This window comes from Populus alba, chromosome 1 (assembly GCF_005239225.2).
Source record: "Populus alba chromosome 1, ASM523922v2, whole genome shotgun sequence".
In the NCBI taxonomy this organism is placed as follows: Eukaryota; Viridiplantae; Streptophyta; class Magnoliopsida; order Malpighiales; family Salicaceae; genus Populus; species Populus alba.
In genome coordinates, this window is record NC_133284.1 from 14,526,408 (window position 1) to 14,549,639 (window position 23,232).

At 33.7% G+C, this 23,232-nt stretch overlaps 4 protein-coding genes across 5 annotated transcripts; 1 reads left to right on the forward strand and 3 right to left on the reverse strand.

Moving 5' to 3' along the window:
• Nucleotides 1–5,316: 5,316 nt before the first annotated feature.
• On the reverse strand, nt 5,317–6,756 carry LOC118039125 (uncharacterized). The gene has a single exon (XM_035045736.2). It carries the CDS (start codon nt 6,548–6,550, stop codon nt 5,441–5,443), a length of 1,110 nt encoding a protein of 369 aa, XP_034901627.1. The 5' UTR covers nt 6,551–6,756; the 3' UTR covers nt 5,317–5,440.
• Nucleotides 6,757–10,361: 3,605 nt separating this feature from the next.
• On the reverse strand, nt 10,362–11,393 carry LOC118039190 (uncharacterized). Its single transcript, XM_035045808.2, has 3 exons — nt 11,388–11,393; nt 10,792–10,980; nt 10,362–10,666 (listed from the first exon to the last, which is right to left on the reverse strand). Exons 1-2 carry the CDS (start codon nt 11,391–11,393, stop codon nt 10,792–10,794), a joined length of 195 nt encoding a protein of 64 aa, XP_034901699.1. The 3' UTR covers nt 10,362–10,666.
• A 5-nt stretch (nt 11,394–11,398) lies between these two features.
• On the forward strand, nt 11,399–14,559 carry LOC118039128 (formyltetrahydrofolate deformylase 1, mitochondrial). Its single transcript, XM_035045739.2, has 8 exons — nt 11,399–11,666; nt 11,792–11,904; nt 12,129–12,279; nt 12,360–12,433; nt 12,518–12,677; nt 12,972–13,070; nt 13,179–13,265; nt 14,245–14,559. Exons 1-8 carry the CDS (start codon nt 11,544–11,546, stop codon nt 14,389–14,391), a joined length of 954 nt encoding a protein of 317 aa, XP_034901630.1. The 5' UTR covers nt 11,399–11,543; the 3' UTR covers nt 14,392–14,559.
• A 640-nt stretch (nt 14,560–15,199) lies between these two features.
• On the reverse strand, nt 15,200–17,947 carry LOC118039127 (VAN3-binding protein). 2 transcript variants are annotated; one of them, XM_035045737.2, is made up of 7 exons: nt 17,506–17,947; nt 16,975–17,342; nt 16,432–16,807; nt 16,167–16,343; nt 15,996–16,042; nt 15,857–15,914; nt 15,200–15,669 (listed from the first exon to the last, which is right to left on the reverse strand). In XM_035045737.2, the coding sequence occupies exons 2-7, from the start codon at nt 17,230–17,232 to the stop codon at nt 15,431–15,433; spliced, it is 1,155 nt and encodes a 384-aa protein (XP_034901628.1). In that variant the 5' UTR covers nt 17,233–17,342; nt 17,506–17,947; the 3' UTR covers nt 15,200–15,430. The 2 variants fall into 2 exon arrangements, with proteins under 2 accessions (XP_034901628.1, XP_073264389.1); XM_073408288.1 differs by lacking the exon at nt 17,506–17,947 and having other exon boundaries at nt 16,975–17,499.
• Between the last annotated feature and the right edge of the window lie 5,285 nt (nt 17,948–23,232).

Here is a 23,232-nt window from a genome sequence, read left to right on the forward strand (position 1 = left end):
TTTGGTTTTAGGCGCTACCGTTTGCTTTCTTTTTTTCAGTTAATTAAAAAAAAAAAAACTCCGTGTACTCATTTTTTCACTTGCATCATTTCTTTCACAATGTAATGTAATTCTATAGTTTATAAATTCATGACACCTCACTTCATCAAAATACACCCCAAAAAAATCAATAAAAGATATCAAATTATTTATTAAATTATTATTACATTTCATTTAATAATTAAAAAAATCTTTATATTTTATATTACAATTTTATCATCAAATTTCAAAAAAAAAAAAAACTAGCCACAAGCCTTATCATTTTCTCCTCCTTTCTCTCTTGAATTGCTAAGGATTTTATATGATTTCTTATTAAAATTTCCATACACAATAAAACTCATAACCTAAAAATTTACAATGAACCCCAATAATTAAAAAAAAAAAAAACACTAAAAAAAATCAGTGTTTTTATTGTGCATCACTTCACAAGATATTATTACTTTGTTTTTTTAAAATATATTTTTTAATTTTAATTTTATCCATCAACATTTATTTAACTGGAAATTAAACTTCATAATTTATTTTATTTAGTTTTTTATGGAATTATATCAATCTTATGTTCTGAGTCGCAGATTTAGTAGGTTAACTCAGTTGACTCAAGTTTTTTTTTCTTTTTTAATTGATTATTTTTTTTAATTTTATTCTTTAATATTTTATTAATTGAAAATTAGGCTTCATGATTTATCTTGATTTGCTTTCTATGGGATTATCTCGATTTCATGACTTGAGTCATAGATTTAATAGGTTGATTTGGATAAATTTTTAATTTTTTTTAATTTCATCATTTAACTTTTGATTAATTGGGAACTGTGTTTTATAGTTTATTTCGATTTTCTTTCTATGAGTTTATCTCAGCCTCATGACCTATTAACTCGAGTTGATTTGGATTATTTTTTTTATTTATTTTTTTATAAGGTTATCTTGGTTTTGTAACCCATGTCATAAGTTTAGTGAGTTAACCTGGCCGACTCAGGTTAACTTAGGTCATTTATTGTTTCTTTTTTAATTGATTTTTTTTTTTCAATTTCATCATTCAATATTAGATTAATTGAAAAATGAGTTTCATAATTTATTTTGATTTTCTTTGAGTTTGGTAGATCAATCAAGTTGACTTAGGTCATTTTTTTCTTGTTTTTTTTTTATAATTTTATTCTTCAACATTTGATTGATTGAGAATTAAATTTTATAATTTATTTTTATTTATTTTCTGTTAGGGTTATCATGGTCTCATGATTATAGTTACGAATTTGACAAATTAGTCTTGATTAATCCAATATATTTTCATCTCATTATTAAAAAAAAATAAAGATATCTTTGAATTTATTCGAGTTAAACTATATTTTTAATAGTTATTTGAGTTATTTTTAAAATTATCAAATCAATCGAGTTATATATAATTAACGGCATATTTTTATTTGTAACTAAAAAATATTAACAATGCCTAAACATTTTAGTTTACATTAAACAAAAACATCTTACCCGTATCACAATGCAAGTCAATCATCTAATATTATTCTAAAATTCAACCAATATTATACCCATCATGAACAAAATTCATCATTGGCTCTCCTCGTAGAACAAGAGGGACCCACTAGCAAATAAAACCTAGAAAAGGATTCGGAGGTTTGGATTAAGAGTTTGGTAGTGTTTGGGGTTGCGTTTCTACCTGCGTTTTGCAAAATTTTAATTTTTTTTTTTTTACTAAAATTAAGTGCGGTTTGTACTTTTTGGATTGTTTTGATGTGCTGATGTCAAAAATGATTTAAAAAAAATAAAAAAAACATCATTGGCATGTATTTCGGCACGAAAAGCTATTTGATAAGCAGCCGCTACCCCACCGCCAAACACGCTCTTTGTAATGTAGAGCCGAGCCTTTAAGCTGCCATGACCAAACACGGCGACCTCATTTGTGTAAAACATCATTAAAGCTCCACAAGTTAGAGCTATCACATAATGAAACATACATGATAGAGAGAACCCAGATGATCCCATTTATCTAAGCACAAAAAAGGACTCATTTCCCATCCCCTTTCTTTACCTCTGCATAGAACAAGGGCTCAACACGACAAGGCAACGCTTTTAAGCCATAACTCCCGATGGACAATACAAGAGAAGAGTAATATGAAACCTTTGAAAAAAAATTAGTTTAGAAATATGGTAATGATTGTGGTTTAAAAATATTTTTTTTTATTGAGAAATATATAAAATAATATATATATATATATTTTTTAATTTTTAAAAATCATATTTAATATCAACACATCAAAACAATTTAAATATATATATATATATATATATATATAATAAAACAAATTCAAAGTTTAAAAAAGTAGAGTTTGAATCACATTCTCAAATAAATTCATTTTATTAATCCATGTAACCACTACCATTTTTTGATGGATCTATTGGAGAACGAGAATTAAATTTTATATCTGGATTTATCACAACCCGAGAAGTCCATCCAGGCATCGGAAAACCACAATTACTCCTTTTGTGCATCTTTAGTTGTATATCTAAAGCCATGTTTGTTTCTAAAAATTTATTTTTTTGAAAATTATTTTTTTTTATTTTTTTATGTTTGATAAATATATGAAAAGTTAGTAAAAAAAATTAAATTTTGATCAAGAAAAATATTAACTTTAATAGCCAGAAAGTGTTTTTCTCTTTTTATTATTGGAAAATAATTTCCTTTTCTTTTTAACTTACGGATAATGAAACAAATCTCTCCTTCTCTCTTATTTATTTTACAATTGATCTTTTTAAAAAATCTTCATACCAAAAAAATTCAAATATCTAACTCTTACTTAATACCATAAACTAATTTGACTTTCTTCATATAAAAAAAAACATATTTTAAGCTTTTAAAATTAAAAAAATATATATTAATATGTTTTATTTATGAAAAATTTCACAAGGTTATATCTCTATAATATTATATGACATATATAGTTATATCTATAAAATAAGTTATATATGAATATAGGATATAATAATAAAAAAAATTCATCATTACATTTTTTTTATTTTTTTTTTATTGTAAGTGATTTAATATTTATATTTAATGTTTTTATATATTAGATAAATTTTTTTAAAAAATTAATTCATTAATAAATTATTTTTCAGTTTATTTTCCATAATATAATCAAACACTGGAACGTGTTTTCCAGTTTATTTTTCATAACACTATCAAATATCAAAAAATAATTTAATTTTCAGAAATTCACTTTCCAAGAAAACCACTTTTCAAAAAAAACTATTTTTCAATAAATAAATAGGGTTTAATTTTAGTTTTTTTTTTTAAGAAAAAAACTAACTAATTGTTTTTTCACTCTGATAAAGTGTTGGGGGTAAAAAATAATTTTAAACAACGTCGATTAAGGATACTGAGATTGTGATTTCGATTTTCGTGCTATAATGAAGCAATAATAAACTAAAAAAGAAATCATTACCTATATCCTGAAAATTTTGGGATATAATCCTAGTTAACAGTGAAGTTGCTAAATTTTTTTTTTTTTAAATCTAATCCTTTTATAGACTAATTGGATGAGATTAATTTTGAAATTATTGTACAACTGTCAAATTAAAAGAAATAGAACTCAAATGTAAAACACATAAAATATGTCTAATTCTAAATTCTTAACAATTTTTATGTTTTAATTTTCATGGTCTTTGTCCTTGAGAGATGAGAGAAAGGCATCTAAAAACAGCAAAAAAATAAAAAATTATTGGTCTGGCTTCTTTTTTTGCAATGAGACTAATTGTTTTTTGAGGCAACAAGTTTCATTTCACAAGAAAACTCAATAATAATGGGTTTTTTTTTATAAACATGTTTGAAAATAAAAATTAAGATTTGTTTTGATTTTTTATTTTGATATATTTTTTTAGGTGATTTTAATGTGTTTTCAAGTTGATGAATGATTTATGGAGGTTTTCATTGTATTTATTACGTGCTTTTTGGTGAAAAAAGGTTTTCAACCCCCCCCCCCCCTCTATTTTTCAGCACCATAGTGGTGGGTAAATTATAGGTTAGGCAGCAATAGGTGACCCGTCGCTTATTTTTTCTTTTAAAAAAAATTAATAAGGGTCATCTACCTTTTATAAAAGAAAAATATATAAATAAATATGGCCTGGACGCCTAGGCCTACCGCAAGCCATGGGGTTTTATATATATCATCGGCGTGCTGGGCCACTTAGATTAGCATGCATGATTTTTTTTTTTAATTTTATTATTTAATGTTAGATTTTTATTGATTTTTTTTTGTTTTTCTAATTTCATCATATGATTTTTTATTTTATTTTATACTGGTCTTTAATTTTTTTATTATATAATTAACTAAAAAAAATTATTAAACCTATCCAATTCATAAGTTTGATGAGCTAACCTAAATTAATCTAGGTCGATTTTATATATCTTTGTCTTAATATGTCATATTGATATTTTTTAAAAGCTGAATCACTTTTTTCTGGTCGTCCATATTGTATTTGGACTCTAAAATTAGTTTTTTTTTTTGTTTTTTTTTAAATTTATTAAATTAATTGAATTATATCACATCAACTTTCATGTGATTTAATTTGAAACTTAAATTAAATAAAAAGATGGAGTTGAAAGTTTTTAAATTTGATTTATTAGAACAAATTTAATAATAATATCAAAAACTTATCTACCGTTTAAATATTTTATTTCTATAACCTATTCATAACTATAGATAAACTATGATGCCAATTTGACCCTAATGTACTGGAATGGGTAGAAAATCTTATGGATAATTTGTATTAAGGTTTGGTTTCAAGTCAAGTACAGAAACAACTTCCACGTACCAAAACCTGATTCAAAAACTTGATAATATTTTTAAAGTTTGAAAAATTATATTTATACCATTATAGAAAGTTTTGAATTTCTCTCCCACTTCTCCACTTTAATAAATCATACTCTCTTCTCTGCCGGCTCACAGTTCCTCCATGAATAACTTACACCACAGACAAAGAGACAGCCCTTTGTTTAACAGCAGAGATCGTCTCTCTCAATTGTAAAAGAATAATAAAGCTCCTTCCTTTATCGTTTGCCTTCGATTGTAGTGAGGGGATTTCCTAGTTGGGTAGATTTTTTACAAGTTATAACTTTGAATTTCACGTGAAGCTCAAAGTCACTGTGTAATGGGAAAACTTTCAAGGTACATTCAATTACTTATTAATTTTAATTATTACTGCAATTGAGAGTCGATGTTTTCTGGCATCTCAAAGTTAGATGGAAGGAGGAAGAGGAAGAGATGCCATGAATTTTGACCGACGGCAATGTAAAATAGGGTTTTATTGAAATGAGAAGTGTGAACAACAGAGAAGCTCATGGATTCTCATTCCAGCACCGAGCAGCGCAAAGAAACAAACCACCACAAAACCAAGATCAATTGGTCTTCTTATCCATGTTTTTGACGAGCTGCTTCATTTGAAACCTCCAAATTAAAAAATATGCCAAACCTAACCCTATTAACACATACACCCACATTTTCTCATCTTCATTCTCCTTCTCAGACCTCACCTCCTCTATAACAAACCACTCCCTCCCTCCATTCCCCATTATACCCTCCATCACACTCCCATATAACACATACGCCCTATCCTCTCTTCCCACTACAACTGATGTAGCAAACTTCTCCACATCAAGGTCAGTTTTGTCATAAACCACTCCCTCTCCCCAACTGTCGTCACTCTTCAAAAACCACAGCTTCTCATGCGACACAACCAAAACGACACCGTCTCCCCTTATCGCAATCCCATCGGCCACCGGCAAATCCTCGCTCAACAAAACATTATGTGCCGTCCCGTTGTGAGCATCGACTTTGAACAACTTGCCCGTGTTTGATTGCACCACCAGCAAATACCCCTTGCTGACGTAAGCGATCCCATTCAGCCCGCAGTAACTATACGGTGCGTCGCGGTCCACCGGGAACTGCGTGAAAAGCGGAGATCTCGAGAAAATGGAGGCTTCCCCTTCAAGGTTGACTTTCCAAATGAAGTTCCCCTCCGGGTATCCTAGCGAGTTGGTGACGTAAGCGTTGCCTTTGAAATCGACGGTAACTGCGTTGGCGACGGGGCGGCGGTTTTCATCGGAGGGGGTAGAGGGGAGGAGGGAGAGGAAGAGCCGCTGACGAGAGCGGAGGTCGTAAGCGGCGAGGGCGTTGAATGGAGGGAGGGGAGGGGCGGAGTGGATGGCAGCTAGGAGGCGGTTGTTGAGTTTATCAACAGCGAGGCCGAGGATGGTAGTGTTAGGAGGGAGGGAGGGGTCGGATATGAGGGTTTCGATAACGCCGGCGTCGGAGACGGAGTGAAGAGTGCGGTGGTGGAGAGAGCCGACGATGAAGTGTTGGGCGGATGGGTCGTAGGCAAGGCCTTCAGGGTAGAGGTTGGGAGATCGGAAATGGATGACGTGTGGCTTTTTTGCTAATGAAGGGATGGGAACCACAATGAAAAAGAGTAGGAGTTGGAGAGCTATGATAGACGACGAGGATGACATGGATTTTTATTGTTTTTTGAAGAGCTTAGGGCTTAGCTTGCAAGTTCTAACCTGCAAGTGTATGATTTTTATAGGGTTTTGTGACTTGGGTAGGGGGAATTCTTTTTCAGAATTTGTTTAATAATCCGTGTTTGATTTTCTTGTCAAAGGGGTTTTGGTTTGGGTTTTTGTTCGTGGTAGTGCCTGACACAACTTTGACATCTGTATGTAAATCTTTTTTAAAGTGATTTTTTTTAAAAAAAAATAATTAAAGTAAAAAAATTAATTTAAAGAAAAAAAAATGTTGAGATCAGAGAAGCATTTCGAGAGCACTATTTATTTGTATGACGTGTTTATTTGTGTTTTAATTCAAATAATACATTCCCTAATAGATTGTTTGCTTCCGTTTTACTGCATCATTATTAAGATAAGATAACATCTCAGCGGCGACATGCATGAATTTCACACACAAAAAGGATCCGTGGCCTTGTAGCTATTAGTTTGGGCAGCACAAGCAATTCACAGATTCATGGTTGATTATATACTGGCATCCATGAAATGACTCCTTGTGGCTTGTGAAGTTTGTGATCATGCAGGAAAACAATAGTAAAGAAATGAAGGTTTACGGATAAGAAAGATAAAACTCGTTTTATACAGGATTGACAGGTTTTTGTCTTCTTCTTCTTCTTCTTCTCCTGTACTTCGATGAAGAACATACATAGAAGAACAATGGTGAGTAAAACAAGAAGCAGCGGTGCTGCCAAAGTCAAGACTTGCATAATAGCTTAACTAATGTTCATCCATGACACTTCCTGACTTGTGACAAATTGACCCTTCTCAATAGAAAGCTGGGCTGCAACTCAATAGCCACTGAAATCAACCCTTCTTGCCGATCCACTGCAGGAGCTTTTTCACCCTTTGCTCCGAATTGCAGACAAGAAGTTAAGGTGTTCCAAATAGCTAGATCCATGATGCATCTGGAAAACAAGTTCTTAAGAGGAAGCCTAACTGTATTCGCAAATATATACAATCCAACTCCAATATACTTGAAGACAACTCACTTAACGCGACCATCCTCAGCTTTCAATGTCTGTACAGTATCTCTTCCTGCCATACGATTATCAAAATGCACGATGCTCTCTGGAACAAATCAGTAAATGGAACTATTGGATGTTAAAATCAAAACGACAGTACAATTGGCTGTTCAATCATCCGAACAATACAAAGCAGAAAAAGAGGGGGCCGCCTATATATGAGGGAGATGGCAAATGCAATCAAAGATGAAGCAGGCTCAGCATTCACTTACATGGGGGACTACCTTTCCTACACCACAGACATTTCTTGCTCGTTTTTACTGCCTTCAGCAAACATGCGAAGGTCAAGCATCCCTAACATATGCATATGTCAATTATATCTGGTACCTGAACCAGAAAGCAAGATTGTCAATGGAACACAGGGTTATTTACGGCTCATCAAAGGAAAGATCAAGCACTGCAGAGCTCAAACTATCAATAATCACCAAACTTTAAAAGCAAAAGGCTGTGAGCGAACTCCAGCTTTTAGTCAAAACATAGACAGAACTCTCGGTTCAATTAGATATAACTAGTTTAAACATTGACAGGTACTTGAAAACAATGATGGCATGTTGAAGAGTAATCGTGCCCTGGATGATTTCGAAAGTCGAAACACTGAAGAGAGCAGCCCACACTGTTGCCTGGGTCACATCTTACTGTTTCAAGACACATACATGCAATTGTGTTGGTGTTTGGGTTTGTGCGTGCTGTGCTTATGAAGGTCGTTCCAAAAACGTTCAACACCCCCTCTTCAATTTGTCGAGCTGTGATCGTAGATTCAAAGAGCGCTGGGTTTCGACTGCTAGTTTGCTTGAGCTCACAAGATTGCCGATTTAGCTTGGCTGCTGGTCTCTCCTTAATTTGTATCAAGACTTCAACAGTTTTGCCTTCCTCTGTCGTGATTTCAGATGTACTATTTTAGACCTCATCTTGTTGGAGGACCATTACTGCTATTTATGCCCGCTCTTGCCTCCTGGTTTTCAGGCCCCGATCATTGATTAATCCATCTCTTTTGCCCCCAGCAGGCAGCCTAGTCATGGATTTTCTTTAGGCACTTTTGAATTGTTTTTTCCCTTGGCCAAGACAACTAATCTGCTTATCAGAAATCAGCACTTGCTCATTTTTGGAAGGTCATTGTCCTTCATATCTCAGCAAATCCTTCTTTGCTCATCAATTTGTTTAATCAGGCTTAATTAACAGTATTAATTGAAGATCATGCAAAAGGCCATGGAAAATGCTCTATTGAAGGATAAGATCACATTCTTAGAGGTTGGGTGATTTCTTGATCGGCCAATAAAGGTGACAATTCTTAATGAGGGGAATCAAATAAATAGAAAAGCAAAAAGAAACAAATGCTTTGAAACACATTTGGCGGCCTGAAATTCAACTGTTTTTATTCCTTCGGAGAAGTAGTCATGATTACTTGGGTGTCAGGACTCGAGTGCGATGTACACCTCTTTAGACTCGGATATATAACCTTTACACTGGAGTATATCATGTAACCTATTGCTCCGCTGGACTCGAGAAAAGAACGACTCAACTCCCAAGAAGCCTGTAAACCCCAAAAGGCCACAACATCCTAGCCTCTAAATTGAACTCAGAGTCTCACTCACTTAAAACTGTGATTAGTAATTGCTTTTTAAAATTTAAAAATATCGAAATAATATATATATATATATATATATATATATAAATAAAAAAATTCATTTTTAACATAATATATCATAACAATTCAAAAATATTAAAAAAAAATAATTTGAAGTAAAAAAAAAAAACTTTAAATTTTGACAAAAAAAACACAAATTAAAACTCACTCTGAACTCTTAAACACCCCCTAAAATCTAAAAATAAATATGCAATATTTTCCACTTTTTATCCCTATCTTTATCTTTATGCAAGTTGACATGGTTCATAGCTATATAAGAATTCATGAACCATCAGGTAAAAGATTCCAATTTTTCTTTGTTCATCTTCTTCACCTTCAACTTCTGATCATCTCTTCCATTACATCACCTTTAAACTTTGAAATCAAGCACACTAAACAACTTTAAGGCTTCTCTACTCCTACATTTGAGCTAACATTAGCATCGGATGATCCCATAAATCCAACAAAGGACTTACTTTGCAAGTATTCATGATTCTCAAGCCCAGCGATCCATTCTCAACCTTTTAGCCCAATCATCAACTTTGAAAATAACATCATCCTCAGAGGGGGTTTTCACTAAACCTCATCACCATTCCTTGTGTATCCTGCATTTTTTGCACTTCCAAACACTTCAATTCCAAAAGGTAGCTCGTAAAAAGTTTCCATAGTAGCTGCCAGCAAAATGGCAATACATTTCAAGCACTGGCATTTTCCACTCTCTAGTCTTTTCTACATTCCCAGATCCATAGGCTTTTCCAAAAGGAAAACATCAACTTTAATCATTCTAACAAATCATTTCCAATCCTTCGGTATCATAGCTCAATTTCATACAGAGCGAACGTACCGACAGAACATTGTTACACCATATGCTAATCCAGTGAATCCAACAATCATGTAACACATCAGTAATTAGCATAACCCAAGCCGCCAGGCACATCCATGACGCTAGTCCAAAATAACAAAAAAAAGATCACCAATTTCAAACAACAAGCATTCTGCAGTGTCAAAGACATCACTTGACATTCTAGATTCTACAAAGAAAAGGTGAAATTCACCACAAAAACACATAACCCGTAGCGTATTCTCATACGCAGGTTCCCTAGATGATAATGGCTAAAAACAGAACAAGAAGACAAATTCAATCAAGTGTCTGTCCTTCTTACACATATTCATCCAACGAACAATGACGAGTTTGAAATGGCATTAGCATATTTACTAGATCAAAAACATAGAATCAAACCACATTCAGTTCCATTTTATAAAACTCAGAGTTCCCCAGCAATAACAAATATAACAGAATTAGATTTTCTGTCAATGCACCTCATCCTTTTCTTCTTGCATCTCCTTCAAACTTAACCCAGACAGCGCAATTTCTATTGTATAAAAATCCTCTCTTTAAATCTCTATCAAAACTTTGCCCTGAGAATATTGAAAAAAGAAAAAAGAAAAAAGAAAATCAGATTTAACCAGAATTAATAAATTAATAACACCAACAAAACCTAAGATTACTAAGGAAAATAGGAAGAAAATAGGCAAAGGCACACCTACGTCTGTTTGGAGTAAGTGGAAGAAGAAGAAGGACCCCGCTTGTTACGAAACATCATGTAACCGACGGGTAACACCACTCCGATCATCATTATTGCTGCGCCGATTATGTACCTTAACGGACTCGGCGGCTCTACCTCCATGATTCTCCTGTACTGCACCCGCACCGAATCACAATTTGAGATTTTCTAATTTCGAAATGAATTTGTAAGTGATAATAGATCCAGATCCACAATAGGGAGGGAGAGAGACTTACAGGTATTTTCTAATTTATACGATTTCCAATCGGATTGATCGACTGGGTAATTACGATAATCGTACTTCAACGACTGGAGACTTGCTTGATCGATTGCAGTTTCTTTGAGGATATAGTGAAAAGGAGATGCGAAATTTCAAAGTTTTGCTTACGAGTCAGGGGCTGGGACTACAACCAGGATCTGAGTTCTGTGCCGTGACTGGGAGTGAGATTGGCGCTGAGAATTGTGTGGGGTTTACCACGTGGATATCAAAATGATCATTGAACCGGGTATTACGTGTCAAGATCCTGCAGAATCTCGTCTATCAAACGTCATCGACAACTTTCACAAAACGACACCGTCATGATAGACAAAAAGAAAAATTCTGAAAATGTGAAAGCAATGTGAGCTTCAACCAGCACCACCACACCCGAAAGGGTAAGGGTAAGAAGTAAGCCTTGGGCAGTGCTGCCTGAGCAAAAAATCTTGAATACTTTCCTAAGAGTAGAAGAGATATGAATCTGACACAAAGAAGAGTCCTTCAAGTATTTGGACTTGGAAGAAGCAGCAGCATCAGGTCCTTCAAGGCCATCGATTCCTCCTCTATTACCCACGGCATCCACGTTTTCCAATGCCCTGTAAGATAGTCAGTCAGTCACTCCCCTTTAAATTTCTTTATTACTGAAACAAATAAATATGAATGGCTCGTCGTATTGAATTGATAGATAGATGGATACGTATATCTGTCTTTGTCAATGGTTAGGACGCTGTTGGTATTGTTGCGAAGCTATCAGATTGTATTGCTTCCAGAGGTGGAAACATTCTCGGTGCTGATGTTTTCGTCCCTGAAAACAAGAATGTCTTCTATTCTAGAAGGTATTGCATCAAATTTATTACTCCATTTCCTATCTTTTTGTTTGTTATTTTGCTGAATCACAGTCTTTGTGGTTGGATTTGGTTCGTAGACTTTCAAAATCTTATTTTTCTTTTTTAATGCTTTTGCTAATGGGTCTGTGTGTTTAAGGTAGTTGGGAGCAAGCTTGACTTATTAATTGTGCTAGCAAGTGGAGGTGTATTTTGATTTCTGTGCAATGTGGCAGTGAGTTTATTTTTGACCCTGTTAAATGGCCACGGTTGCAAATGGATGAGGACTTTCTCAGGATTTCAAAAATGTTTGATGCATCAAGGTCCGTTGTCCGGGTGCCTAAGCTAGACCCCAAATTCAAGATTGCTGTTCTTGCTTCAAAGCAGGTGCATTTGGTTATATTTTTTCCAGTTCTTGTTTTTTATGCCATCGATATTATTTTAAACATGTGTTTGTCTTGCTGCAGGAACACTGCCTGATTGATTTGTTACACTCATGGCAAGGTGGAAGACTTCCGGTTGATATAACTCGTGTAATCAGGTGAACTTTTTGGAATGCCACCCTTTTTATATATCTGTCTGGTTTCAACGATACTAATTATGATTCTTCATGCATTCGTAACAGTAATCATGATAGATTCCCAAACACGCATGTGGTTCGATTTCTTGAAAGGAATAGTATTCCTTATCATTATTTGTGCACCAGCAAAGAGAATAAAAGAGAAGACGAGATCTTGGATTTGGTTCAGAATACTGATTTTTTAGTTCTTGCCAGGTATATGCAGGTAAATATGATGATAAGGTCCATAGTGCCTCTTCTGCTTACTTCTTGCATGCCAAACTAAAAGAATATATGTAGTTGAGCTAATAGAAGAAATAAGGCTTCCTTTTTTCCATTCAACTCTGAAAGCCAATGGATATTCATAAAGGAAGTCCTGTGATATTTTCCTTGCGTCTGTCTTTTTGGCACCCTCAACCATAATAAATTACTTGCAATGGTTATGATGCATACGCAGTTGTTGGTATGATTGAATCAACTGTTGCGACATTTCAATTCACAAAGTTAATTCTTGCTGCAGTTATTATCTGGTAAGTTTTTGCAGAGATATAGGAAAGATATAATTAACATTCACCATGGCCTTTTGCCATCATTTAAGGGTGGGCATCCATCAAGGCAGGTTAGTTTTCTAACCTTATTCTTATGATATAAAAGTTATCACATTTTCAACCATTTCAACTTTCCTCCGACTCCCATACATGTTTAATTTGCTAGATATTGTTCGCAGGCATTTGATGCGGGTGTGAAATTAATTGGTGCGACAAGTCACTTTGTTACTGAAGAACTTGATGCAGGGCCTATCATTGAGCAGATGGTAATCATTGTTAATACACTATGTTCTCATCTAGATTCTGATAATTTTAGCTGTTTGTACTCAGTGATGAATATTTTATTGTCTCATCGATTTGGGTTTTGTTTCCTTTTTTTTCAAGTTGCTCCATCACTTCCTCTGCCACCACATTATCATTGTTCTTGCCATGTTGCTAAAATGTTCAGATGTAAACTGTATTTCACTTGGTAAAATTTTCCACACACAAATTTATACAATGCTGGAACTTCTTGAATTAATCAACAATTGTCAATCAAATATAGATCACCCATTCTACTGAATATAGGTTTGCTGGATGCTGCTTATTTCTAGAATAGAAGGCTATCAAACGAAATCCTAGTTGACAGGTTTCAATATCATGGTGCTCAGGAGAAATAAAGAGTCTACTGTGAATGGAAATGGCCTTTTTTTTCCAGGCATCAAACACAAACACATCAAGTAGGAACTATGTGTGACTGAAATCTATGAGATGGCTGGATCAAGTTGAATTAGCTGAAGGAGAATAAAATAGCCTTCAAAAAGTACTCAACTACAATTTTTTTTGGCTTTTTGTGAGAGATTTCAAAATGATTCGTAAAGAATCTGATTGTCGTGATTTTGATCTAATTTCTCTTGTGGCTGATGTTGTTCATTCAAGGATTTGTGTGATTCCACACTCTTTCCTTGTTTGAAAATCAAGTTCAAGTGATTTGTTAGAGTTGTTTACTGGATTTTTGAAGCTATGCTGGTGAAGATAACGGGAAGGATTTGTTCATCAGAATAAATTGTCTCAAACCCTGTTTTAATCTATCACCATTGCTGTTTGAAGTTCTAATGTTATATGGGGTGTTGCATCACATCTTTCGTAGCATGCTATTGTGAAGTTTGGTCCTTGATCTTTATCCACCAGGCGTTGCAGGATATCTGTAACTGGTTTGGCCTTCAACTTTCTTACGTTTTTGATATCGTTCTTTACATGTTGCAGGTTGAGAGGGTTTCCCATAGAGATAATATACAGAGTTTTGTGCAAAAATCAGAGAACCTTGAGAAACAATGCCTTGCAAAAGCTATAAAATCATACTGCGAATTGCGTGTTTTGCCTAATGAGGAAAACAGAACTGTTGTATTCTGAGGTGAAGACAGAGAGAAAGCTGTTGACAGTGATTACAATCTGTATATATGTCAAGTTATTCATTTAAATTTTCTAATTAAAATATTGACAACACGTAGAAATGATGATTACGTATACTTCAAACTTAAAAGTCACCGAGTGAAATTCAAGCCTTCTCTTTCGATTTGACTTGCTGAGATCATCAGACAAGACTGCATTTTTTTTTGCCCACCTAAAGTAATTTTATCTTTAGTTTATCGCCAGGTATCTCCTTTGCATGTGAATAGAACTACTAAACCGCTATTTTTTTTTTTTTTTTTGCTGCTTCTGAGGATGTCTCAGTCTCCTTCGATAGTGAAGTCCCTCTTTCCTTTTTTTTTTTTTTAAAAAAAAAAAAAAAAAAAACTCTTGTTTGTTCCTTTACAGTGTATGCAAGCTAGCTCCATAGAATTCAGCCCCTTGGTTACCACGGACGGGATGATTAATAGGCACACGTTTATTCATGGGCTCGATTGAAACTGAAATGCTTTAGATAACTACAGGGGCTGTTATATCTTGATTGTTACTTTTGTAGTATGCTAAATTTTGATACCTGGGACTTGTCTGAAATTAAAAGGAAAATTAAGGAAAGAAACTTCTTTGTTTTTTGTCACACTGGTACATGGTTAACTGTCACTTAATTCACTGTAAGAATGAAGATTGTAGAAGATTTCTCAACTCTGTCAGCTTTACCTTCCTGACAATCCTAGACGCAACCTGACAGAAACAACGCTGCCCAACTTTCACACATTGGCTAAGTTCGTGCACATGTACAGACATGGAAAATTGGTTATGAGGTTACAGGACCCTTGAAAGGGGAGCTTCATCTTCTGATTTCATAAATTGGGGACTGCTCAGGGGAATCGTGTATGCATTTCTTACATTGCATAGGTAAATTGTACATAAGAGGGATTTTCATTTGTAATATCACTAGTATACACCATTGTCATACTCTATAGATCATTAAACAAAACTTTCGTCTGTCCTGAATTCTTGGAGCAATATACAAACATGGATCATACTATGCGCCATCGTTTATGCTTAAGCATTTCAGTGAGCGGTCAGTTACTTCCACATAACTTACTTGTTGCAGAAGATTTTTTATATCATCAACCCACCTCTGCTTATGAACTTTGTTTTTACACTTGAACTCATGGAGACCTTGTGCTGTTTTAATGCCGAAATACACTTCTTCAGTGCCTTCTCTTTCTTTTATATAACGCCATGCTGTTGTCTCATCACAAACTCCATAAACAACACCTAATAGCAGCAGAAGATATTCAGATCTAAAACTGCAGAAATTGTTGCTCAAGTATTTCGAGATTTGATAAAATATATATATATATATATATACACGGCGCAAAGTAGATTAAAGAAATGGTAAAGATAACGTGGAACTGAAGAAAGATGGAAAAAAGGCCAAACCGAGACTGAGGCTAATTCTTACCTTTGTGCTTCTTGGACAAGGCTCCTCCAACGTGTTTGCTTTTGATCTTAATTAGGACCTGGAAAGATTTATACTGGTGAACAAGGAAGTTTATGACTAACAAACAATTGCTCCAACTTTTCTCCAAGTTAGTATGTACCTGGGAGTTCTTGATGTACACGGTGACATGTTTCCATCGCAACGCCCCTGACAATTCCGGTAACAAGTATTTAGCGTTAGCATCTAAAATCACTCCACAGCAGTTGCATTTCTTGGTATTTCTTTATCAAGATTTCTAGTAAATTCCAAAAGCAACAGAGAGAGCATGGACCTTTCTTTGTTTGTTGCAACAGTTCACCAACACAGGGAGGACCCGGTTCTTCTAATGGACCATTTAAAGAAGTCCAGTGAGGAGTGTTTGCCACCCCCCTATCATAAGGACTTATAGCAGCATTCCTTCTTGCTTCTTTTGGTAATCTTGCTTTTAAAGCTGCTTCTCCTCTCAAAGCTGATATAAAAGGATAGATCACATTACTTTGGAAACAATATTAAGCGATAGGAAAAACGTGAATACCAGGAAAAGATTGAGCAATTACCTGTCGCTGCTGCTGCAGTAAGGGTCATTAGGTCACCTGGACTTTGAATATCTACTGCTGATCTCACAACAGAAGCCATACGATCATGATCAGCTCCAGCTGATTCTGCTAATTCTATGCAATGTGATGCGAGGAGTTCTGTAGCTGAGGCCAAAGCCATGTTCATTTTGGAGCTGGAGCCACTAGAATTTCCTGCAGCGGTCACCGCAGCCAAGGCTGCAGCTAGTCCGGCTATAGATACAGCAGAATGCATATGAGCATTTTCGGTGCGTGCTTTGTCTTTCTTCCTCACTTCACGACTACTGAATTCCTTGTGGTGGAACCATTTTCCTAATGATCCAGTCCTTGGACTTTTAGAGTTTACCACCTTCCCTGACTGCAAAGAAGCAAAGTAATTAGATGATAAGAATTGAGTGGATTATGTGCCAAGAAAAGCATTGAATGACTTAATACAGAATTGAGAGTGTTCTGATTCGTAATAGAAAATAGAGCACATGATGGAGAAACTATAAATAACTAAGAGTGGCGGAGAAGATGACTCACTGCTTGTGGTGCCACAATTATCTCTGCAAATGTGTAGGGATTCTTTTCAGCGAAAAATTGTTTCTGCTTCTGAGCTAGGGCTTTTGAAATTTCTGAAGCAGAGAGACTCCAGGATCTAGACAAGAACTCCATAGGCTCTCTTGGTGTCTGTGGTTGAGGGATTGCTGGCAGTGAAGATGCTGGTTTCATCTCTTGATCCTCCTCTAAATAATCTAGCAAAGAACTACTTTTAAAAGAAGAATAAAGCCCACTTTCCATTTCTTCTATCTATATCTCAATATTCCAATCAAATTGCAAAGCTTCTCTTTCTTGAGCTCCTTGCACAGTTCAGTGATCTATCTCATTAAAATTACAACAACTGAAGTTCCCTGCAATATCAGTGAAAGATACCTCTAAGAAGAAGAAGAAATTCCAAATTAGACAATAACGTGCAAGGTTTCAAAGAAAGAGCATTCCTTGCTAAGACCTGAAAGAAGTTGCAAAAGAAATAAAGTAGGCCAAAATATGAAGGTAGAGAGCTGCTCTACTAACCTGGCAAGCTCGGAGGCTTTATATACTAGCAAAACAATATTACTCTACAACTCTTCCTTTGGAAAACTTCTTATATATAGCTTGTAGCTGCAAAAAGGTCAAGAAACTGCAAAATAGGAGGCAAAACAGAGTACAAAAGCACTTTCCAAAACCTCGTGCTTTGAAACCTCAGGAAAATAAGGTCAGGTCTCATGAAAGGGATCAAAAAGACAGAAGTCACGGAACTCGATAGCTAATATAATCATAGTTTAAAGGACACAAGGAGAACATTATCCTTAATAAACGGGGACTGTTTCTTAAGCACTCATGCAAGAAAGCGCAGGATTCTATAAGGAAACAACGGATTATATGTATGAGTATTAAATGTCGAGTATATTTGCCCCATGAGTGCTAATAAGAGCGCATGGATGGTCTCTCTTATAGGTATTCTGAAACTTGGAATTCTGTGCAAATACCAGCCAACTCATAAGCATTAGCTAGACGGTGGGGACAGTTTAGGATTCTCTCTCTTTCATTTGAACAGCCTTGCTCAAAAGCGGACGGTTAAGGTTGGTATCCTTATCTTTCACATTTAAAATTAATTCCTTCAAGTAACTACGTACTTAGATTGGTGTTCTAAGCTTTATTATTATTATTATTATTATTATTATTATTTTGGATAATTTTTTTCTAAAATAAAAAAAATACTCTGATGCTACTATTTTTTTTTTTAAATAAGATTTGAGTTATTGCTTTAACTTGGTTTACAAGCTTGGTTAATTTAATAATATAATTAAAAAATAATAACAATAACAATACATAAATCAAATTAAACTTGCTTTGACAATGATTAACTACAAAAAATAAACGCTTGAAAATATCAAGAAAATATACCCTTTCAATTTCTTAAAAAGTCTCTATGATCTTATTTATAACAATACAAAAATTAAATAAGAATGAGATGATCCTATAAAAAAAATAAAAATAAAATGAATTTCAATTCCTAAAAAAATCAAATATTGAAGAAAGAAATTGAAAAAAAAATTTAATTTTTTTTTTTTTAAAAAACAAAAAAACTCAACTCGACACAAGAAAAACCTAGTTAAGAGACTCAAATAACCCTGTAAAAATAAAATTAAATAAAAACTAAGAAGCTTAATTTTCAAACCAACACAATGTTGAAGAGCAAAACTTCAAAAAAAAAATGAAAAAATGAAAATATATATATATATATATATATACACACTCAAGTCCACCCGTCGAGCCTGTAATTCAGGATATGAGATTGAGACAATTCTATAGAAAAAATCAAAACAAAAAAAATCAGAAAGCTCAATCCCTAACAAACCCAATATTTAATGATAAAATTAAAAAAAAAAATCGATTGTAAGAAAGAACCTAAAAAAAAGATCGAAATCAACTCAGGTTAACTTTTCAAACTCGTGACCCGGGTCATGGGGTAAAAATTATCTCACAAAAGGCAAACCTAAAAAATCACAAAGCTTAGGTATGTTAAGGGATGAAATTGAGAAAAAAAAATTCAATAAAAAAAGATCCAAACCAAAAAAAATATAAATTAAAAAAATGATAACCAAATTTGATATAAAAATAAAATGAAACTAATTAAATGATGAGGTATGAAATTGAAAAAAAAATCAATTAAGAAAATAATTCAAAACAAAACAAATAGCAATCATAAAAATAACGACCAAACTTAATATAAAAATCAAATAAAACCAAATATTGAGGGATACAATTTAAAAAATAAAATAAAATAAAAAATTAAAAGTAAAACAAATAGCAATGAAAAAATCAAGAATCAAATTTGATACATAAATAAAATGACATGACACTTTTTAATTTTGATATGGCTGGTTTGAATCTCAAGAATATAAGAGAGAAAAGAAAGAGGAGAAGAAAAAGGATAGCTAACGCCAAACCACAATTTGTCGGCTTGATAGGAAGAGCCTGATACGTCACTTCCAACATCATCATAAAAGTGAGCGTTTGACAGTTACAAGATGCCTCACGCATCGTCTAAATATGACGGATATCTCTCACTTATTAGCACGTGTATTGCACATGCTAGTTTATTTGCCTTGCCATTTCAACTGTGTTTCCATATTTATTTTTGTTTTAATTTTACTTTTTTAACACTTAATTATTTTAATTTAGGCTAATTTACTAGGCTCGGCTCGGTTGATGCTCGACTTAACATGCTAGCTAGCCAGTCACTCTCACTATACCTAATTACACAGACTACCTTATTACATACACAGTCTCATAATTGTCCTCTGCTAATCTGTGGTGGCGTTGACACACCGACACAAACGCCAATTTCCATGGTCGTATCGGGTTTTCAACATGGAGGGATGATCCCGTACGAAACTCCAGGCCTGCCTTGTACTCAACGTGTTGCTTCCTTGTCACACTCACATACATGCACGACCTCACTTGCCGACTCGATCACCGAAGGCCCACTATCAGCCAAAGATTCCGACTTCACCCAAATTTCAAATTCTGGGATGGGATGGCGCTTCTCATGAAAAGTGGTCAACCTTTTCCTTATCTTCAAGAGCTGCAAGGAGGGCCCCTCGTCTGCATTATGCACATGAACAGCATGGCCCGTCGTAATAAATGATTTGACCAAGCCAGTCTGCTACGCCTCTAATTTCCACACTCACCACTGGGGGAGTACGGGGACTTGTTTCAACTCATAATTACATGGGAGTTCTTTTTGTCCCTTTTTGTTGGTACAGTAGATGAACACACTGTAGAAGGAGCGTTTGAGCATGTGCTTGTCGATTTTGGATTTTTAGCTATCTTTTCTCTGTTCTTCTTCTTAGTAACTCCCAAAAATTATCTAACTTTAGCTTTGTTCGAAACACTGTTCTATACGCGGATTTGAAATTCCTCACTATCTTTTGGACAGCTAGCAGCTTTAATAATAGAAGTGGTAAGGTCATGAATGCTGTTTTTTTAAGTTTTTTTTGTTTTAAAATATTTTTTATTTTTTTTATTTTGAACATTAACATATTAAATTCATTAAAAAATACTAAAAAAATATCAATCTAATATTTTTTTCCCCAAACAATAATAATGATAGCAAATAAAAAAGAAGTATGTGTAAATTAATTTGAGAATGCATAAAAAATAGCAAAGAATTCATAGTTTTTTCTGCAATATGTAAAGAGATGTCATTATAGCTTTGTAACCCCTTTTCTGACCCCTTTTTGTTATATTTTCAAAAAAATAATCAAGAAAAAAAAAAAGATTATGGAGTAAAATAATGATTAAGAGAAAAGAGGGACTGAAATAAAAATAGGAGTTTAAAAGATTATGGAGTAAAATAATGATTAAGAGAAAAGAGGGACCGAAAGGTGCCTATTTTGAACATAACCAAAGTAAATGGGTTAAAAGTTCAACTCAATATTTATCATCCTCTCAAGTTCAACGTTCATGTTTTAAAAATAAGGATCGTGATTTGTTGCCGAGCCCATATCTCAGTTTATTGTCGTAGGTTTTAGCAGTTTACCATCTCAATTTAGGTCAACAATTAGCATCTAAGAATTATATTTGATCACAAAATACAAATCCGAAACAACTTTTTTATGTTTATATTTAATTCGTGGAGATGTTTTTGCAATTGTAGCTGTTACAGTGAAGAGACACTTAACAGATTCTATATCCAAGAGGTGTGATTGTTATCTTTCCCTTTGTCCTCCACTTCGAATAAGAAATCCACAAATGACTACTTTTCTTGGCCACATGGTACCGAGCAAGCTGAGCTGCTCCACCTGCACATTGCGTAGCAGAAATTGACAAGTATTCGGTACGGAATCAAGTTTTCAAATCGGAGGAAAGAAGTCGCCGAGAAAGTAGAAAGATTGAAAGCTAAGGTTCTCCTTATCTCCACATGCGGGTGGAGCCTTGGATCAAATAAAGCTAGGCCGTCATCAAAGAACATTGCCGGACGGTCACACTTCAGGCCACTCAACGAAATTCTACAGAGTCCCACTTTTTATAATGGAACTTCAAGCGTGTGTGTCAAAAATAGAGAGAGAATTCAGGTGTGTTTTTCTTTCTTCGATAGACACAAGGTTGTCAATTCCGTTTCGTTCCATCCGGAATGGCCGAAACATTCCATACCAATTCAAAAAACGAAACAAGTTTCATCTCATTTTAAATCTCGGTCCGTTCCGGATTTTTCGGCTAAATTCCACCCGAAACGTTCCGGTTTCATTCCACATGTTCCGTTCCGCTCTTGAAAAGCCATTGAATCTTGCTCAATTTTCATTAATTAAAACCACCCGATTATAAAAAGCTCTTTTTTATTACTATTTTCAATAGTAATGATATTAATATTGAAAATTATTATTACTATTTTCATTAACAATGATATTAATTTTTTAAAATTAGATTTACCACTAATATATATGGTTTATATTCATGTTTATACTTTGTAGGAATTTGAGCAAAAATAAGGATGCTTTAGATTTCATTAGCCACTTGATAACGTTGACCTATCTTTATATTTAAAATATTTTTGTTAAAATATTTTACTTTCATAATATTTTAATATTTTATTTAAGTTGAATTACTTTAAGTTAAAGATCTATTTAATCTTGACTATTTAGAAATATTTTAAATTTTAAAATTATATTTGTTTGGCATTGTGTTTGTATTGTATAATTTATAATTAATTTATCTTGAATTTGAATTATTTTTATTGAATATATATATATATATATATATATATATATATATATAGTACAACCTCGAAACAGCACACCAAAACACTCCAAAACTAAAACATTCTATTTTAATTGAAAAAATAAAACAATTGATAACTTGGTAGACAGAGGCGCATAAGGCTCAAGAACAAAAAATACAAAGAATTCTTGCGGGAGGAGAATCCTTATGAGCCAATCAATCCACAAAACAATTACCCTTCTGATTGATGTGACGAAACCGAGCCTTCCAATCATGATGGAGTACAGTATTAGTCACATGATCCTCAATTTATCTATTTTATTTCTTAATCTAGCGCGTACGTTGGTAATTAGCTTTTAATAGACATAAATCTTGTCATTGGAAACTTGTTTAAGTTACTGTTTGAGATTGCATGAGTATTTGTTTTTTAAAGTTTTTTTTTAAATATAAAACTATTTTTTTTATATAATTATAATTGGAAATTTGGGTCCAATTTGTGATTTATGTTGATGTTTACATCATGACCGAGTTTTTTTTTTTTTTTCCTGAGTTTGAAGCCCAAGTTTGCAGCAAGCTTCTACTCTTTCGGTTTTGATCTCCCCAAATAGTTTTTCCAAGCATTTTCGCATTTCTTATTTCAATTTTTAGGCTTTCAGCTTCAAGCTCGTATTCAACCACGACTTCTTAGGCTTTTGAACCTAGAATTTCCAGTCTTAAAATTAAATTGTATTAAGGGCTTTTGGGCCACTCGGTAGATGAACTGTTCAGCTCCATTAAACAGTGTAGTCAGCTTCATTATTCCGGCCGGACTGGTTCTTGATTCAAAGCTTAAAATACATTGAATTAGGTCCGAACTAATAAAATAAAAAATAAAAATTATTTTTTAATTTTTTAATTGTGTTTTATTCAAAAAATTAATGTTTAACATTATTTCATTACACTAAATAAATTAGACAGAGATTGTTTGATGGCATAATATTTGTAGAATTTGATCGCAATTCCAATTTTATTCTTGATTATATTTTACCTGATGTT

Coding starts and splice junctions, on each gene's coding strand:
- LOC118039125 (XM_035045736.2), bottom strand. CDS start 6,550: ATGTCATCCTCGTCGTCTATCATAGCTCTCCAACTCCTACTCTTTTTC.
- LOC118039128 (XM_035045739.2), top strand. CDS start 11,544: ATGAATCTGACACAAAGAAGAGTCCTTCAAGTATTTGGACTTGGAAGA. Junction 11,667..11,791: donor TCCACGTTTTCCAATGCCCT/GTAAGATAGTCA, acceptor GTCAATGGTTAG/GACGCTGTTGGTATTGTTGC. Junction 12,434..12,517: donor GATATAACTCGTGTAATCAG/GTGAACTTTTTG, acceptor CATTCGTAACAG/TAATCATGATAGATTCCCAA.
- LOC118039127 (XM_035045737.2), bottom strand. CDS start 17,232: ATGGAAAGTGGGCTTTATTCTTCTTTTAAAAGTAGTTCTTTGCTAGAT. Junction 16,344..16,431: donor TACTGCAGCAGCAGCGACAG/GTAATTGCTCAA, acceptor CTTTTATATCAG/CTTTGAGAGGAGAAGCAGCT. Junction 15,915..15,995: donor TGTACATCAAGAACTCCCAG/GTACATACTAAC, acceptor AAATCTTTCCAG/GTCCTAATTAAGATCAAAAG.